Here is a 14,390-nt window from a genome sequence, read left to right on the forward strand (position 1 = left end):
CCCTAACCTACACATCCTGAGACAATAATTACCCTGCTAATCCATCTAACTTGCATATCTTTGGACTGTGGGAGGAAACTAGGGCACCTGGAGTAAACTCATGCAGGCATAGAGAGAATGTGGAAACTTCACATAGACAGTCACTCAAGGCTGGAATTGAACCTAGAATTAAAGGCTGGGATTAACCCTGGAATGATAATCACAGTGCCGCTGCCAGTGCCAGAATTTGTAGCAGTGTTTTTAGTATTACCATTAATGATAACCATCCTAGCGTGGTGGCTACCTGTACCTGTCTGTACTTGTCATACCTCTACTGAGTTGAGTTGTTGTTGTATTGAATTACATAGGTATTAAAGAAATAAAATGCATGAAATTGCAGGACATTCTTCTGGGGGAGTGTGATCAGATAGAGTTTGTGGTCCAGGTTGATGTGATTGCCTAAGTGAGAAATTGGGTGAGGTCCTGAAAGCAGATTTCAGGGAACTAAGAAGGAGATTGAAAAGCACGACATCTAAAGAAGTAAAGTGAGCAAAGAAACAGGAGAAGTGAGTGATTGAATGTGTGGCTGGAAAGCTGGTGGAGGAAGGAGGGCATCGGATTTCTGAGGCACGGTGACTGGCTCTGGGGAAGGTGGGGTTTGTATAAGCCAGGCAGCCTATGCCTGAATAGAACTGGGATGAATACCTTTGCACTGTAGACTAGATTGGCAGGGGGTGGAAACCCTGGGGAGAATTCAGAGCAGTGAACAGGAGACGGAAATTAAATGGGTGACTCTGAAAGATGTAACAAGCATAGGTTAAAATATGTACAGCACAGGAATTTAACGTTCTTTAAAGGTGCAAGGTGCACAAGAAATAGAGCCAATGAGCTAAGGACATAGATAGACACATGGCAGCAAGATATTATTGCCATAATGGATATTTGGCTTATAGAGAGGCAAACATTGCAACTCAACTTTCTTGGATGTAGGATTTTCAGGGAGAATAGATGGGGGGGATAAAAAAAAGGTGGGATGTAGCATTATTGGTTAAAGAATTAATTACAGTTGTGAGAAGAGATGATATACTAATTAAAACAAAAAATAAGGCCAAATAGATTGAACTCAGAAATGAAAAAAAGGGACAGCCACACACTGCTAGGAGTGTACTATAGACCTGAACTTGTGGAAGGGTGTTAGAAGAGCAAATATGTAGCAAATATCTGAGTGCAAAAAGCAATAGAGCAGCTAACTATCCTAATATCAATTTGATACGAATAGTGTGAAGGGGTCATAGGGCACAAAATTTTCAACTGCATTTCACAAATATTTTTAGCTAGCATGTAACAAGCCAAATGAGAGAGGGTGCAATTCTAGATTTATTCTTTGGAAATTAAGCTGGGTGGGGGTGGGGGTTGCGACGGCTGCAGCAATCTTACCAAAAAAATTCTAAGTGCCAAACGAGCATGAAATGGGAGAGGTTTTCTGGCGAGGCCACAATGAAATTTTATGGCGCTTAGTGCAAAAAAGGTGCACAATTTTGAATCCTGCAGATAGGGGGAGGATGCAGGGCCTAAGCTTACTGGAAAGCTGGCTGGTAATATCACAGAACAGAGAGATCTGTATGTCACCTCCCCTCTGGATTTCATCAGTACCTCTCCATCTCTGATTGCGGGCCCCCCGGCCAATCAGCACCCCCCCACCCCTTCTGGATATTGATCCCTCCCCATACCCAGTCCATCAACATTCCTCCCTGGCCCATCAGTCGCCATCCCAGCCAATCCCTTGTTGCAGGGTATGCAGCTTCCTCCACCCCTCTCCTTAGCCAATCCCTGAATGCAGAGGGCACGGCTCCCACTCCCACCCAGCTCACTTAGGTACTGCCCCCTTAGGCCCCTACCTCTGGCACTGACAGGCTGGTATTGCATTGTTCCCTGACCCTGACCGCCCAGGAGTTCCAGTCCTACCAGCGAGGCCACTGTGTAAGGCCCATTGATGGGGACCATACAAGGTGAGTACCTTGTCTCTATCTTCACTAAGAAGAGGATGATGCAGTCATTCTAGTTAGGGAGAAGGAGCATGAAATTTTAGATACAATAAACTTAATGAGAGAGGAAATAATGAAGAGACTGACATCCTTGAAGGTGGATAAATCATCAGGACTGGGTGGAATGTATCCCAGGCTGCTGACAGAAGTCAGGCAGTAAATGATGAATGGATCAATTCTCAATCCTCACTAGATACATGTGAGGTACCAGAGGATTGGAGGTCCGTGAATGTTGTGAATGTTGTTTTAAAAAGATTCTAGGGATAGGTTCATGATAGTCAGTCTGACTACAGTTTGGAAAAATTATTGGAATTGTTTCTGAGAGCCAGGATAAATTGTCACTGAGAAAGGCATGGATTAATCAGGAATAGTCAGCATGGCTTTGTTAAGTGAAAGTCGTACCTTACTAACAATTGAATTTTTTGAGAAACTAACAAGGAAGATTGATGGGGGATAATGTGTGGATGTTGGCTCTATGGATTTTAGTAAGGCATTTGACAAGGTCTTATCTAGCAGATTGGTCAAAAAAATAAAATCCCATGGGATCAAGGGGAAGATGAAGAATTAGATCCAAAATTGGCTCAGTGACAGGAAACAAAGGGTAATGGTCAATGGATGTTTTTGCAAATGGAAAGTGGTTTCCAGTGTTGGGATCCTTACTATTTGTTGTACATATTAATGATTTGGACTCAAATATGGGAGGCATGATTGGGAAATTTCAAGTTGATAAAAATTGGCCTTGTAGTTGACAGTGAAGGTTATAATTGTTGTCCCCAAAATTATATCAATGGCTTGGCTGAATGGCTAGCAAAGTGGCAAATAGGATTTAATTCGGAGAAGGTGAGATAATACAATTAGGGAGGGCAAACAAAGTATCAAAGAATCATAGAATCACTACAATGTAGAAAGAGCCATTCAGCCTACTGAGCCTGAAATGACAGCAATTCCACCCAGGCCCTATTTCCCACTCCCCACCAATCCTATATGCCTACATATTTACCTTGCTTATTACTAACACTAAGGGGCAATTTTGCATGGCCAATCAACCTAACTTGCACACCTTTGAAGTGTGAGAGGAAACAGGAGCACCCGAAGGAAGTCCATGAAGATATGGGGAGAACATGCAGATTCCTCACAGCCAGTGACCCAAGGCTTGAATTGAACCTGGAACCCTACTGCTCTGAGGCAGCTGTGCTAACCACTGCGCCACCGTGCAAATAAGAGAATGTTCAATAAATGGGACAATATTAAGAGGGGTAGAGGAACTGCATGTCCACAGATTCTTGAAAGTGGCAAAGGATAAGATGTTAAAGAATGCACTCGGAATGCTTCCTTTATTGGATGAGGTTTCAAATACAAAGTCAGGGATGCAAGGCTGGGATTGTCTAACATACTGGTTAGGCCACAGCTGGAATTTTATATACAGTCTGTTCACCACATTACAAGAAAGACATAATTGCTTGGGAGAGAGGAGGGTGATTTGTAAGAATGTTGCAGGGCTTGAAAATAATAGCTATGAGGAAAGATTAGGCTATGGCTGTTTTTCTTAGAAAAGAGGAGGTTGAGGGATGACCTAATTGAGATGCACAAAATTATAAGGAGCCTAGATAGAGTAAGATCCATTTCCCCTTGCTGAGAGGTCAATTACCAGGGCCCTAGATTATGGAAATCTGCTGTTTATTAAGTCTGTCAAGATATCAGTGAAACATCACTTCAAAAAATGAAATAAAATGCCACCTAAATCATACCATCTACAATATATGAATTATAATAAAGCTTTGAGTCTATCCTAAACCTGTAATGAACATTTAGATTGAGATACCACAGACAGCCGTTTCACCTTTTGTACTTTGTAAAATCAATTCAATGCTTTGTGTCACTTACCTAAGGCACATGTCTATATGCATTAAGCATAGGCAAGAGCATGTTCCAAGACAGTAACATATTAAATAATGTGAGAGAGAAGCTCAAGTAATTTATCAATTTCTTCTCCACACTAAAATCTTTTACTATCTAGAAATTATCATCTGCTTTTAGTAGCCTTCAAAATGTATGCAGATTTAATAAATCTTAAAATAATTTTAATTTAAACAAAGTAAACCACCAGTCAAGGCAAATTGTAATTATTCGTCAGCAAATAATTCCATTTTACTTCTTAAATATTTTTACTTTTGCATATTTTTACATTTACAAGTTCATACATAATGAAATTCTAAGTCAAATATAAAAGATGTGTAAAACTGTGAGAAAAAAATTAATAAACGTCTGTCATGCAAGTTGCATTCCAAACACTTTATATGCAGCAATGTGAATATTTTGGTGGGTTAAGCTTAATGGTTGTTCTCAGAATAGCTGTAAAATGGGAGCCTGTAGAATGTTAACTCAGTAACAGTGCAAGTACTGTATTCCAAACAGATGGCAGGATTCCATGATTGTATCATGCAGTTTGAGTCAGGTTGGAGAGTTGCAGGTGCCTGCCATCTGGAAGCTTACCATTCAAATCTAATTTTCATCAAATGGCAAGTACTTGTTAATATGCAGAGTTACATAGGTAGGAATGTACTGCCAGGAAATAACATTTAAAAACTGTTTGTGCTGCATGCATATAAGTTAATCTCTCAGTACATCTTGCTGTACAAACCAGTTACGCATTGTTGTGGATTAATTACAACACATTTTATAAAGTATTTCTGTTTCCAATCCTAAAATCAGGAAAAATTCAAATTCAGCTAGTCAATTCCATAAATGCATTTATTGGTCCAGGGTACAATGACCTTATGTTTCCAGCATTTTGTCTCTTCCTTCAGTTGACTGATAACTGAGAACTTTATATTAAGTAAAAATTTAAATAAAACTTGATGTATTACATTTATAAAATGATAAACAAGCAGTACTTGAATGTTAAAACATGTAACTCCAAAAATAATTTCACTTACCTGTGTTGGATTTCATAGTTTCACTGGATACTGTTTGGCCTACAAGATCATACTGAAGCAGACTTGAAGATTCATCTGGTACTTCTACTGAGTACAAAGGGCCCTTCTTCCATGTGTAAATGATTTCACTTCTTGGGTAGGCATCTGCAAATTGAATGTCATATTTCAATTGATGCTCCCACCATATGCTGTCTGTTTCTTTTTAAGTTACCCATTAAACTATTTTCACCAGCTAACAGTATCATCATACTTGTTTACATCAATAATGATTCACAGGAACAACAACAGAAAGCACACTGGAGCAATAAATATCTACAAATATTTGAACTAATTCAAGAATTGTATGCCCAGTTAACAATTCACAGAATTATTATGGTGTGGAAAAAGGCCATTTGGCCCATCATTTTAGCACCGGATCTCCAAATGAGCATCTGCTGCTTTTCCTCTGCATCCCTGCACAGTATTTTTACTCATATAATCACCTAATGCCTTGTTGAATGCCTCGAATCCACCTGCATCCACCACACTTCCTGGCAGCGCATTCCAAACCCAAACCACCTGCTGCGTGAAAAAGCTTTTTCTCACATCGCATTTGCTTCTTTTGCAAATCACTTTAAATCTTAAAGTTCCCTTCTGCGTAGCTGATGACTGGATGTCTGTGAACATTTTTGTAGACTTGATTTTTCTGAAACCCACAACTTAATTGTACTTTATTTAAAATGGACCATCTTTCAGTCTGGTGAACAGAAAGGAAATGTGGCTCTAGAACACTGAAAAATGAACTAACTGTGATTTATTTCATTAAATGTGCCAGGTAATTCATTTTAAAAATAAACCGGCTCGCTTGCCTGTTTTCTGCTTTTCTTCATTTATTGAATTTAAAATTGATGAAGAAATCTGTAGATATTTGTCTTTTTCCACAAATGTAGATTTTTTTAATTCTAGTACCCTTCAGGGCCCTAATTATTTGGCTCCATGTTGAAGCACTCATTAACATAACTTGATGCATGACATTCCTTCAAGTGCTGCTGTTATTTCAGGGATTTATCTTTTACAACAGAAACAAACTTTGCAGTGAAGATGTTGTTGGTAAATATCTTGGATTCTTCTCTATCGTCCACCTATGCCAATTCATGAACATGTTCCAAATTGCTCAGACTGGATGATTGGAATGGCTGAGGTGGATGCATTGCGCCTACAAGGGTACTTCAGCACTGATTGTCCAAACACTATCCTGAATGTTGTCATTTCAATAGCAGAGACAAGGCTAGACTAGGGAATAACTTTTTTCTGCTTCCAGTAGGGCATACCAGGATTGATTACATTTCTTAGCGAAAATGTGGACTAGTGTCAGCTTCATAGTGGGACTTACGCTAGCTTTCATGCCTTTTTATTAATCTGTTTCAAAAATATCGCCAAGGCACACTTACTCGACAATAGTGAACACAGAGTATCTCAGCTTTTGGTAAAATTATCAAAACAACATCAGATCGATTTGTAAGGGTCAACTTGACTTAGTACGCTGAGAATGGGGCAGTACAACCTTAAAATTGGAATGGTCCACTAAACACATTGCCATTCAATCTGCCCACTGCTCTTTTGCCTGGAGGTAACACTACTCCTCCCAGGTCAACGGATGCTATTTTTATTATAATTCTGACAAAAACTATAAGCTATATTAAATGCTCTGGAGCAAACATACTTTGATGACATTTTTGGAGGCAAGCTGCGTTAAAAAATGTGATCCAGGTGCACACCTAAAGCAAGTAGGAGCGTCATTACAGGACCTAAATTGAGGTCCCCAAATATTGTAATTTTGAGATACAAATATGCACATCATACGAGTGTTATAATAAGACCACTCAAGATCACTTACAAAATGGCCTCAGCAATATTTGGGGTGGGCGGGGTGTTAAATCCTTTTGGGGTCAACTAGCTACTCCTCAGTTATCAAAATTGACAGTTGCAAAAAATCTGGGTCATTTCCTGCTTGCTTGAGGCCTCCCATGGAATAACATCCCTTTCCCATCTCTGGATCTGAATGTTGGCTAGTTCTGTATGAAAGCCAGCCGACTGTCCATCCTCTTAAATTCAGTGGGATACCCGTTTGGCACCAAGCCTATTTGCTCTCCATATGTAGTTACATCAACTTTGCAATATTTTGACTAAAAAGAAAATATTTGTGATGCATTTTCCAAACTAATAGTGCCACTTAATGCATCACTAATTAAAAAGCTTTGCTTTTTCCAGAGAGATCTTTAGATAATTTACACATTGAATTGGTTACTTTTTACAATGTGTTAAGAATAAGCTCTTAAGTATCTTGCTTCTATTGTATCAAGAGTATCTGTCAGGAACTTCTTGTAATATTGATAATAATGTGCCTAAGACAATGTATGGGAATAAATTGCTTTTAAATCATGTGTTAAGTGGAGAAATTGGTAAGATCTGTCACAATAACTTTCAAATAGGATGAATGTAACTTATCCCTGAATTTCTGTAACTGTAGGTAAATTAAAACTGATTAAAATTTTTAAGGAATAACTTAGGCAAAAATTCAACATTGTTTTAATTTTGACATAAAATTGATTCAACGTTAACCAATTTAGCAGGGCAGAGGCCTGCATCCAATTTATATGTACAGTAGGGTTCCTGCTAAATTAGGCCAGGTCTTTTGTTTTAGGTGAGATAGGATGTGTAAGTCGTGACTTACAATTCAAGGTCTTAAACAACCAGACCGGGGGTCCTTAAGCGGGGTGCTCAGAAAAAGGATACAGGGCTTCCATAACTGCCCAGTTCCGTGGAGTCAAAATAAACAGGAGTGCTCCTTTTGACATTTGGGCTATTGTCTAGCTGGCCTTGCTCCCTTTCTGATCACCTGTCCCTGTCAGACTAAGCTATGGGCAATTGCGCTCGACAAAATTGGTTATGTCTGACATGTAAATTGCATCAAGGTACATGTTTGTTGCTCAAGACTCACCTTTTTGGGAAGTGTGATGTTAAAACCTATGGACAAAATCAGCACAATGTTCAAGCCTCCCTATTGTGACACAGTGCTGCTGAACACCTGTTGAATTGCGCCTAGTTTCAAAGACTAATAAATTTTGTCCCTGTTGTCTCTTAGTAAGAATGCATGCTGCATGTTTCTCTGCTGCTAATCTTCATTCAAAACCATTTTTATACTCTTTATTTTTATGAGAATTATCCATTAGAGAAAAATATTGCTTTTCATGCTACTGAAATACAAGCAGGGAGATCTATAAGTGAAACAAATTGGCTTTGAACAGAAACTGCTCTTAAATTTTTCTAAACAGTATACTTGAGTACTAAAATGCATTGACCTTTAAATTCATGGAGCTCATTTATACATGCTTACTGATATGAGTTAATATTGGCATTTTACTGAACTGTTACTGCTCTATTCATCATGTTTATCAGAATTAGAGTAGGTACAAGTATATTGAAGATGTACGAGAAAGTCATGAATTTTGGAAAATAAACTAAAAGCAACCATTACAGCTGACAATGTTATGGTTGGCTATTATGTAACATTTAGAACAAATCAGTTTATATTTCACTCTCAACATGTTGATAAATTATCTGCTTCCAAGCAAAGTCTTGAGGTTTTCACATTTTAAACTTCTGAATATATTATGTAATTTTTGAGAAGAAGGGATATTTCTTATCTTCAGAACTCGATGGAAAATTGGGCCCTTGGTTTGTATTTGCATGAGCTACCAATTACTTTAAATAACAAAAAAAAGGCAAGTACCATAAACTCCCCTTAGAGTGGAAATCTGGGAGAGCAGCATGGAAGAGAATATCAAGCTAAGTGACAACAACAGAAAGGAAAGAAGCAAGCCAAAGACAGCAAATACAATAAGAGAAATATCAAAGAGAGACATCAGTCTGATACAAAACAGCAGAAAGATTTGGAGAGAAATGGGAAATAACAAGATGTAGAAAAGAGACCAGGGAAATTCAAGAAATAGATCAGAAATGTATTGCAAGCAAAGGTAGATAGTAAGTGTGCTTTGATTTGACAGTTTGAAGGAAGAGCAGAGTAATGAAAAAGAATGGGACATCTATGAACATTTGTCCAGACTTCTGGACATCTATAACTCATTGGTAGTAAACAATGTTGAGATTTCCATAAAGGTTGCATGAAGTTCTGTAATATATACTGAGCAGTAGTTTTATTAATAAGCCATTCTTTATCCTCACACAAAAAGGAATCATGTCATTTTCCACTAAATTCAATACATATTTAGGTAAAATTCACCTGCAATATGCTGTCTCTGCTGCACAAGGATATTAAGAATACCCATCACATGGAGGGGAAAAAAACCATGGTCGAATGTATGTTGCCATTAAGTCCAGTGTAGGAAATTCCCATAATAGTCTAAGTTACATAAACTAGGAATGTCTCAAGCTTAATTCAAAGGCTTTGCTGAATTAGTTGATCTCAGCTAAAACAGCAATTTCTACATCTTAATTGACCTTAGTAGAAAAAATAATCAGTATTCTAGCTTTTGATAGTTATTCAACAACCAGTGGCTGAAAATGTGCACGTTTATACGTTTAGGGTTGGAGTTTCCTGAAATCATGTAATCAGGGCATAAAGTAAATATCCAGCGTAAAATATTGAAAGGGGACACTTGAGAAATAATTTACGTTTATGTAGTGTCCATCGTGATCTAAGGGTATCCAAATATTTCACAGTTAATGAAATACTTTCCTACATGTAGTCACTGTTGTAATAAAGGGAACACCACAGTCAATTTACAGACAGAAAGGTTCCACAAACAGCGAAAGACAAGCAACCAATTAAATTGAAATAAAAGCAAAATACTGTAGATGCTGGAAGTTTGAAATAAAACAGGAAGTGCTGGAAATACTCTGCAGTCATGTATGACTCCCCTTCAGAACTGTTAAACACAGCTAGTGATACTAGTTGAAAAATAAATGTTGATCAGAATTCAACCACTTTTCTGTGAAAAGGATCCCATGGCACTATCCCAGTTACCTCAGAGAGGAGATGAAACATCAGTTTAGCATCTGATTTGAAAGGTGCACTTCTGACAATGCACACAAACAACCATTCTATGCAACAGTCATACAGTATTGAAGTGGTGGCTTAGATCATGTAAGCAAATCTCAATAGTAGTGCTTGAAACAACAACCTTCTGAGTTGAGAGAGCTACCACTGAGCCACGGCTGACACCTGACACCAAGTCCATTATGTATGTAATTAAGCTGTGTCTAAATGCCCTTGTTCTTTTACATTCAATGATTTATGCAACAGAATACATCTTGTCTTATAATGACTCCACCCTGAATTCCAAGATCGTGACACACAAATTTCCTGCTGGTTATGCTGGTTAGAAACAGGTGTAAAAATATGCTCAGTACTGTAGGAGCAATAATCCTATTATTTGGATAGCTTATTGTGATTATTTTGAGACCTTCATTGTGTTTGCTGATTCTGTGAATGAATTTTTATGGCACAGCATAGCTTACATTAGAAATGGAAAGACTTCCATAATTGCTTATTCTTAGACATACTGGCCCATATCCTCCAGGTTCCCCATCCTTGCATTTGAAGGGTACCCAATGGCGCTCTGGGGCATCTCTCCAGGAAGTTCCCAAGGAAAGGTTTATCTGGCAATTGCCCAGATATGTTAACTTCCTCTGCACAATTGCATTGAACTGGAAACTATCCGACAGAAACGGTAGAAATCATTAACTTCAGATGGTTCTGCCAGTTTCACCCTGACAGCTACTCTGAAAGAGTTAGAAGGTAAAGGAACACTTCTACCTCCATAGTAACTATCTACACCCCCAAACTTAGCTTTGCACCGGACACTCTTAACACAAGTACATGACCCTCCAGGGGACCCACCACACCAGCTGCCCCCCTGGCAGATGGAATACAATGTTGGCAAGTGTGAGGTTATCCACTTTGGCAGGAATAATGGTAGGAAGGACTACTACTTACAGGGCGAAAAGCTGCAGCATGCTACGGTGCAGAGGGACCTGGGGGTCCTTGTGCATGAGTCGCAAAAACCCAGCCTACAGGTGCAGCAGGTGGTCAGGAAGGCAAATGGGATGCTGGCCTTCATAGCAAGGGGGATTGAATATAAAAGTAGGGAGGTCTTGCTGCAACTGTACAGGGCACTGGTGAGGCCGCAGCTGGAGTACAGTTTTGGTTGCCGCACCTGCGCAAGGATATTTTGGCCTTGGAGGGAGTGCAGTGGAGGTTCACTAGGCTGATACCGGAGTTGAGGGGGTTGAGCTATGAGGAGAGGCTGAATGGACTGGGCTTGTACTCGTTGGAGTTTAGAAGGATGAGGGGAGGTCTCATTGAGACATATAAGATGATGAAAGGGATGGATAGGGTAGAGGTGGAGAGGTTCTTCCCACTCAGAAAGGACAGCAGGACTAGAGGGCACAGCCTCAAGATAAGTGGGGGGCAGTTTAGAACAGAGTTGAGGAGGAACTTCTTCACTCAAAGGGTGGTGAACCTCTGGAATTCTCTGCCTGTTGAAGTGGTGGAGGCTACCTTGCTAAATATATTTAAGACGCGGATAGATAGGTTTTTGGTAGGCAAGGGGATTAAGGGTTATGGGGAGAAAGCGGGAAAGTGGAACTGAGCCACTTCAGATCAGCCATGATCTTGTTGAATGGCAGGGCAGGCTCGAAGGGCTAGATGGCCTACTCCTGCTCCTATTTCTTATGTTCTTATGTTCAACCCCCAGACTAAACCACTTCTGGTCACCTCCCCTCCCTCCCAAGCGCCCAACCCCACTCTGGGATGACCCTTTCCCGATCTCTGATCCAGAACACCAGTTCCCCTTTCCGTATGATACACACTACCATCTCTGATCTGGGACAACGACCCCCCTCCCTACACACACCTCCCCCCACCCATCCCCCAGTGAAGCACTTACAATTGAAACTTAACTGTCCTCTTGTCTCTTCAACCATACCCTGTACGGAAGTACTGCCCATAAAAGTGGGTCTGACTGACCTCGGCTTTCCAGTTACTCTGCACTGATGCTGCCAGTGGCGTACTGCACTGCGCCTATCTCACCCAGCCTGAGTGAGAAAAGGTGGGCGAAACAGGAGCTATGAAATGCAAGCGTGGTAATCTAACAGAGATTGCCAATCTATGGAAGTTATGGGCCACTGTGCCCTAAATAATATTTACAATGACTGAAATTTCTAACTTCAGATTTAAAGAAGGAATATATGCTGTGTTTATGAAAGAAGATTTGTTAAGTTAGTCTATATTTATTATTAAACTAACATGACTAAAAGGGGTGGTGCAGTGGGTAATGTCCCAACCTCTGAGCCAGAAGCTCTGGGTTTGAGTCCCACTCCAAGGAAAGTGATGGCCAAGGAAAGTGTATTTAAAACAGGTTGAATATCAGCCTGCAAAGTCCTCCCAACATGTCAATGGCAAGCAATAAGATTCCTGGCCAGCCATGCTGGAGTTATGCCCCTCAAGCTAAAAGCCCCTTGCAATAAGCTAGCAACCTGTTCAAGGTAAAATCTTGTGATGGAAACAGTTGAAAGTCTGCCTTGTGCACCACTAGGTGTAGGAAGAGAACAACAAGCGATAAAGTTTAACAGTTTTGAAAAGCAATCATACATGATTCAAAAGGTTAACCCAGTTTCTCTTTACACAGATGTTGCCAGGCCTGCAGAGTATTTCCAACACATTGTTTTTATTTCATATTTCCAGCATCTGCAGTATTTTATTTTTATTTCAGTTTAATTTGTCATTTGTCTTTTGCTGTTTGTGGGAACTTTCTGTTATGTGAGTTTCTTTGGCAGTTATTGTTTACACTGATTTCTGTTCATTTATGATCATATTTACATTCTGGTCTATGTTAATCTATTTGACAGGAAACTTTAGTCAAAATAGACATCAGCAAAATGGGTGCATGAATGGGCCTACTTTTGATCGTAGCTTCCCAATTACATTTCAAAGAAAATTCCAACTCCTTGGTAATCAGAACTGACATTCACTATCAATACCAACATAAAATGAAAGACGATGTGAGCAAGGTACAGCAGTGTAACAGAATCTATAGAACTGTACCACAGCCATGGGTTATAGACTGTTGAAGAAAAGGGAGAGAATTTTACAAACACACATTGAAAGGTCAATGGGGACAAAATTAGTCTTGTGCAGTAGCATAAAATGGCAATAAGAAGTCATATCCGATTTCATTCTCTATCCAATTTTCTTTTACATGAATGAAAAAACAAAGCAAGCAGGATGCAAAACAGGTTGCCAATGTAAGATCACCCATTTTGCAATATTATCCAGATCTAATTCATCCCCAACATGTGAGTATTATTCCTTTTTATACCTGAAATTTAGATTGAAAATATCAATTCAAGTTGCAGCCACATTGTCATAGAGTCAGAGTTTTACAGCATAAAGAGAGACCCTTTGGCCCATTGTGTCCATGCCAGCTGTCAAACACCTTTCTATTCTGATTGCATTTTATAGCACTTGGTCTGTAACCCTGTATACTGTGGCATTTCAAGTGCTCATCTAAATGCTTCTTAAATGTTGCGAGGGCTCCTACTTCTGCTACCCTTTCAGGCAGTGAGTTCCCATCATCCTCTGGGTGAAAAAGTGTTTGCACAAATCCGTTCTAAATCTCTTCCCTCTTGCCTTAGATCTATGTCTCCTGGTTTTTGACTTCTCTACTAAGGGAAAAGGTTTCTCCCTATCTAGCCCATCTATTCCTTCATAATGCTGTACACCTCTATCTATGTTCCTCTAATCTGTGTGTTACAGCGGAATAAGAAATCCCACAACACCAAGTTGAAGTCCAACCAGTTTATTTGACAGTAAAATATCTACTATCAAATTATAGTAAAATATTTACTATCAAATAAACTGGTTGGACTTTAACTTCGTGTTGTGAGACTTCTTATTGTGTTTACCCCAGTCTAACGATGGCATCTCCACATCATGTTACAACAGGGTCAAAGGTGTATTTATTCTTCAGCCGCTAATCTGTTTCCAACCAGATGAAACTGTGTTTGCATCTCCTGTCTCTTGTCTAGCTGAAGTGGTGCAATTTAGTCCAGAAGACGGCTGTGGGTAATTGAATACAATTGTGGGCAGAATTATCCCTTAGAAATTAGGAAGGAGCAAAACCCTAATCTCCAAACATTTAAATTGAAGTTAGGTGTAAAATGCCAAAGGAATACTATTAACAATTTATTAAACAAGCTGTCACTATATTCAACTTGGAGCCAAACCAAAGGAGTCTGAGATTATCTCCTCCGGGGAGTTCTACTCTATTTCACTTAAGAGTCAGGTCTGGCCTTGACTCTAGATTTATGCTGGTACGTTTCCGTTTCTATGAATTGCTTCGCAGACTTTATAGCATAAATGCACCCT

At 39.5% G+C, this 14,390-nt stretch overlaps 1 protein-coding gene across 2 annotated transcripts in view; it reads right to left on the reverse strand.

Moving 5' to 3' along the window:
- Positions 1 to 14,390, reverse strand: part of LOC145351769 (gamma-aminobutyric acid receptor subunit alpha-6-like) — a 66,137-nt gene that overhangs the window by 48,093 nt on the left and 3,654 nt on the right. For both annotated transcript variants that reach the window (XM_080201393.1, XM_080201392.1), the window contains exon 6: positions 4,961 to 5,104. In XM_080201393.1, coding sequence (XP_080057519.1) covers positions 4,961 to 5,104 — 144 coding nt within the window. The remainder of the gene's footprint in view (positions 1 to 4,960; positions 5,105 to 14,390) is intronic.

The sequence above is a fragment of the Carcharhinus amblyrhynchos genome, chromosome 13 (assembly GCF_965287045.1).
Source record: "Carcharhinus amblyrhynchos chromosome 13, sCarAmb.v2.hapA, whole genome shotgun sequence".
In the NCBI taxonomy this organism is placed as follows: Eukaryota; Metazoa; Chordata; class Chondrichthyes; order Carcharhiniformes; family Carcharhinidae; genus Carcharhinus; species Carcharhinus amblyrhynchos.